Genomic DNA, 4,751 nt, shown 5'->3' on the forward strand with positions numbered 1-4,751 from the left:
CCCAAGGTCTAGTCCTTAAAAGTTGCCTCAGACATTACGCTTCTCAAGTTCTTTTTGTCATGTATTATGTAACAGTTTGATAGTGCACCTAGGGTAGGAGTATTTGAGCGGTGAAGGGAGGTAAAATTCGACAAATTTACAATGCATTATAGCAGAGTTCAGCATCAACCTGTGTCTCAATCACGAAGACTGAGGAAGCTCTCGGCCCGGGCCTCACCTAATATCGTCTCGGCTCCCCAACGCAAACCAATGCATTACCACGAGCTTTAGAAGGCTGATAAACTTTGCTCCTGACAAAGGGCTTACGGTGTGAAACCACCTTAGTTGGACCGGACTCGTTTTTTTAAAGAAGCGCTTTTCCCTGTCAACTTTTGGAGAAGAAGCCCCGCCAGATGCCTTGCTAGCTGCAGTACTACATGCTTTGCCTCCCCAGCTAGAACAGTCCTGTTGCTGCTGCTTCTCGTCTATCTCCTCTCTCCTCCCTTTGCTGTCGAAACAAGATGTGTACATGTAGAAAGCATTATCTGGGCGGAGTCTGAGAAGGGGCTGCATGCACCAAGCTGAAACCTAGTTAGGGCTACCTCATCAAGCTGAAGGTGGCAACCGCGCAATTCAGTATGTTTATCCTCAATTCACCTTATTTTGCCCTTAGCTAGTGACACAGTGAGCCATTACACAGCTCGTCAATGTCCTTTCAAATCTCATGATCCTTGATAGGAAACCCTAGCCGAGCTGCCTCTCGAATGATGTCTCTGATCATTGCTTGTGATCGTTCGAAATTCACTGCGTCAAAAAGCCCAACCTGAGTAGAAGATAAGCTGTGATTAACTAAAAGGGTACTCAAGGCTGGCGGCAGAGCACAAGTACGCCCGTCTGATGGGATGAATTCTCTCTCAATTTCTGGAGAGGAGCAAGTCGGAGACCCTACGTCGGCCTGGGGCATGACGTCTGAGAGCTGGGATCCTCCCGTAGCGACAGCTATCTGCACGGCAGCACTGGCGGACTCTCGGCATTTCCATGGCGGCCATGGCCAGCTCGGCAGTATCAGGCAGGACTGGGAATGGCCCGCATCCGAGACAGGCCACTCGATAATTCTCCCTGCCGGCCATTACTCTACCGACGATCAGGAAGAAATCGACTGCAAGCCTGCCATCATGCAGGTTGAAGCTCTCGGTGGAGGGGCAGTCACGGCGGCGGGCTATTTGAACCGCCATTACAACGGCATTCTCAGTGCAAGTCTTCCAAGCTCCATAGCCGCCGCACAGGCTGCTGCTTCGACATGGCCAAACATGTTCAACGCAGCCGCAGCCATACGCCATCACAACGGCAGTAATATAGGCCTGGACATAAGCTCCCCGCACGCGACCTACGTCGCTAATTCATCTTGTGGGAACCTGGGCCTTAACGGCTTGAACCATGCTGCAGCAGCGGCACCTGGCAGCTATGGCGGGAGCAGTTCGTTGAGCAATTACTTCGGCATGGGCGATCCGTGCGCGAGGCTTGCTTTGGTCGCGGAGCAGCATCGGCCTAATCTGCTAGACCCGGGAAGCGGCAACGAGGACCACCGGCGCATCCACGACATCCTGAGGAGAAACCTTTACAGCAGTACTCCCGCCACGGATTTCAATGCTCGGATAGGGCTCAACCTAGGGGGCAGAACATACTTCTCTACGGAGGACGTCCTGAACAGTACTTTCATGGCGGCACGTTTTGGTAGGCGTTTTCGGCCGAACTCGCCCGGAGCTCATGTGCCGCTGTGCCAGGCCGAAGGCTGCAAAGCAGACCTGGGCACGGCCAAGCATTACCACAGGAGGCACAAGGTCTGCGAGCAGCACTCCAAGGCGGCTACCGTCGTCATCAACGGCCAGAAACAGCGTTTCTGCCAGCAATGCAGCAGGTTTGTTCATTGTCCTTTGGTCGTCTTATTACCCACAGCTCGTGCTTCTGCAGCCTTTACTGCAGGTCTCTAGAACTTCAGCTCATGTGAAGGCGCTCTTATTATGATGCAGTCTTGTTACTTATCATTTCGTTAGTCCTAATCGTTTCTTGGAAATAGTTTTGGTTCGGCTTTGCGGCTCCAAGTACCTCGCTTCAGAGATGCATGGCTGAAATGTGGAAACAACCGCACCTTTTGCATTATGTTCTCAGTACTATCCTTGCTTCTCCCCTCCATCCTTTTAGAGAATGCCCCATTGTCCTCCAACTCTGAGCAACTCTGATTTGTAATGGACCTAGATTGTTTTCTCCAATAAACTATCTTGGTATTTGAGATCGCGAGCACCGGAAAGCTTTGTTGGAACTTCACATTTCCCGTCGCAGTACATTCTGCCAACCAGAAAATCCTTTCAAGAACTCAGGAGTCAGGTGTCCCTATTTTTAGCAAGTGGCATACTAACATTTTCGAAATCTCATCCTCCATTAGAACTGGGAATAACGCCAATGCCTTGCTGCTGAAATAACGGAATAACTGCTGCTGGCTGGTTTTAAAACTTCTGCTTTGGTCTTTTACCTTCTCAGGTTTCACGCGCTCTCTGAGTTTGACGAAGGAAAGAGAAGCTGCCGAAAACGGCTTGCAGATCACAACAGGCGCAGGAGAAAGCCTCAGCCTGCGCCGCCTACGGCTTCTTCTCCTGGTTCTCATGCTGCTAGTGGATCCGCGTCTACACCTGCTAATTCTGCTGCTGATAATGGAGGCAGCGGCGATGGTAGAAAGACAGAAAAAACAAACAGCAACGAAGAAGCTGCAAAAGCCGGTAGTGTGCCTAACGCGGATCAAGGTAAACGCTATCTCAATATCCAACAGCACCTCCAGATGTTTTCGACTCGATGAAGCTGCCGTTTAAACTGAAGAAATTAACCTCCATAAGCATTCGAAAATCATACGAACCATGTGCTAAAGTACTTTTAAGCTTCACCGTGCATATTAATCATGTCCTAAATGTATTCAGCGAGCATATTGATCCTGCCCTAAAGTACTTTGAGCTTCGCCATGCAGTTACTGTGTTACAAAAGGACGCCGGTGCAAGCTCCAGTGAGAAACCTTCGTCTCTCTTGTCGGAGATCTCCCTAGTACCGTCGGTATCGCTTACTTTGCAAAACGATAACCGAGAGAACGTGCACTCAAAGTCCTCCGAAGAAACAGTTCAGAAAGAAGCCAGTGCTGCCACTGGAAACTACCAGCCTAGTTACTTACTCAATGGACCCAGCCTTACCCTCTCTAGCATAGCAGAAAATCAAGCTCAATCATCCGCACAGAATACTAGCTTTGCCGAGGTCGATCTTCCATGGCTGACAGCGGCAAGAGCTCTTGACAACAGTTCAAGGATGGACTTGATAGACAGTGTTGGAAGATCTGCATCTACCATGGCGGCCACAGCCAATGATAATCACCACGCAGCCTTCGATCGCGACACCAGGACGGCAGAGTGGAGCGTGACACCAAATCTGCCAGACAATGGCGCGGATGGAAGAACCGTTTTAAGCCTTCTGGAGGGACGCACTGCTGCACGCGGACCATCAAACCACGGCAATAGGTTAATAGAGCATGAGATGATAACAGAGAACCAGTTGACCAATAGAGCTCCGTCTTCATCTTCTAATTCTCTCGGGTTTTTGCAAAATCACCTTCATCCATGCCATAACTCTCGCTCCACGCAGCTCGTACAGAGCCCGGACGATCATGTTCTCTCAATGCAACAGCGCATGTCTAACATGTACACCACTGCAGACTTCATGAAGGACGGCTTTCTATGAGGAGTCGATTGCATTAAAGGAAGGTTTCCTGAGCTGTGTGTAAGCTCGCCATTGAACATTTCACGGGGGGAGAGAAACAAAAACACTCACAATGATTGAGCAAAGCAGTCTCATACCTGCAGGTATATGTGATCATGGTCCTACTGTTCTCTTGAATTCGCGATTCATCTGACACTGCTTGCTTCCTGCTAAGTTCTAACAATCATCTTGCAGACCATTTTCCTTTCTGACCACTGCAAGGCGTCCCAAGCATTGATTCACAGTGGTTCCGCGGTCTGCATCTCGAAAGAAGTTTGGGCTGCTGATCAGTTTCTGTAATGCCATTAATCCATTTGTCAGTAATCTGTTGTCATTTGGACCTTTACAAGTTTCCAAACTTTCCCATTCATAGCATCTAAATTTTTGAAAACCTGCATCAATTTCTTAATTGCCCTTGTTTAGTGAGTGCATCAAAATACGCCTTCAGGAAAAATAAGTAGCGTATCTATTCTGATCCTCAAATTTCTTTGCTCTTGTTCGATGAATGCACCTTAACATGCTTTCAAGCAAACTAGGCTAGGTTAGAACAGAGGCCAGGCCCCCTTTGTAGGGCTCGGGAAATAGTTTGAAAAGTTGCACGCATTGCCTACATGATGATAGGTGTCTGTCATGTTTAATGACATGTCGAATGCATTGCGTAACCTTCAGCCATGAGCAACGTTTGTCAATTGTTCGTTCGTAGCTTATGGGACGCTATCTTAATTCAGAAAACAAATGTAGTTGCAAACTTTTTGGGTAGCATTTTGACTTAGCATTCAGGAGAAATTACCTTTGAAATCCTTTTTGAAAATTTCTAGAAATTTACCTGGTTTTTTGCAAGTTTTCAACCACACAAGTTTTGTGTTAAGCTTAAGACTTTCAAACAATGATATGAAATTTGCTAACTTTTTCAGATCGTATGACAATGGTTTTAAAACGAAGTCTAACTTTGGAAGACAAACTTGAAAAAAAACTACAAA

The 4,751-nt window shown here is 47.8% G+C and overlaps 1 protein-coding gene across 2 annotated transcripts; it reads left to right on the plus strand.

Moving 5' to 3' along the window:
• The first annotated feature begins 266 nt into the window (after window positions 1-266).
• LOC148036539 (uncharacterized) lies at window positions 267-4,162 on the plus strand. Of its 2 annotated transcripts, XR_015690946.1 has the most exons (4): window positions 267-1,897; window positions 2,518-2,777; window positions 2,996-3,875; window positions 3,967-4,162. XR_015690946.1 is itself a non-coding variant. In XM_087678526.1 (3 exons), the coding sequence occupies exons 1-3, from the start codon at window positions 882-884 to the stop codon at window positions 3,751-3,753; spliced, it is 2,034 nt and encodes a 677-aa protein (XP_087534652.1). In that variant the 5' UTR covers window positions 267-881; the 3' UTR covers window positions 3,754-4,162. The 2 variants fall into 2 exon arrangements, 1 of the variants encoding a protein (XP_087534652.1); XM_087678526.1 differs by having other exon boundaries at window positions 2,996-4,162.
• The last annotated feature ends 589 nt before the right edge of the window (window positions 4,163-4,751 follow it).

This window comes from Lygodium microphyllum, chromosome 5 (assembly GCF_053477565.2).
Source record: "Lygodium microphyllum isolate KBCC chromosome 5, Lygodium_microphyllum_v1.1.10, whole genome shotgun sequence".
NCBI lineage: Eukaryota > Viridiplantae > Streptophyta > Polypodiopsida > Schizaeales > Lygodiaceae > Lygodium > Lygodium microphyllum.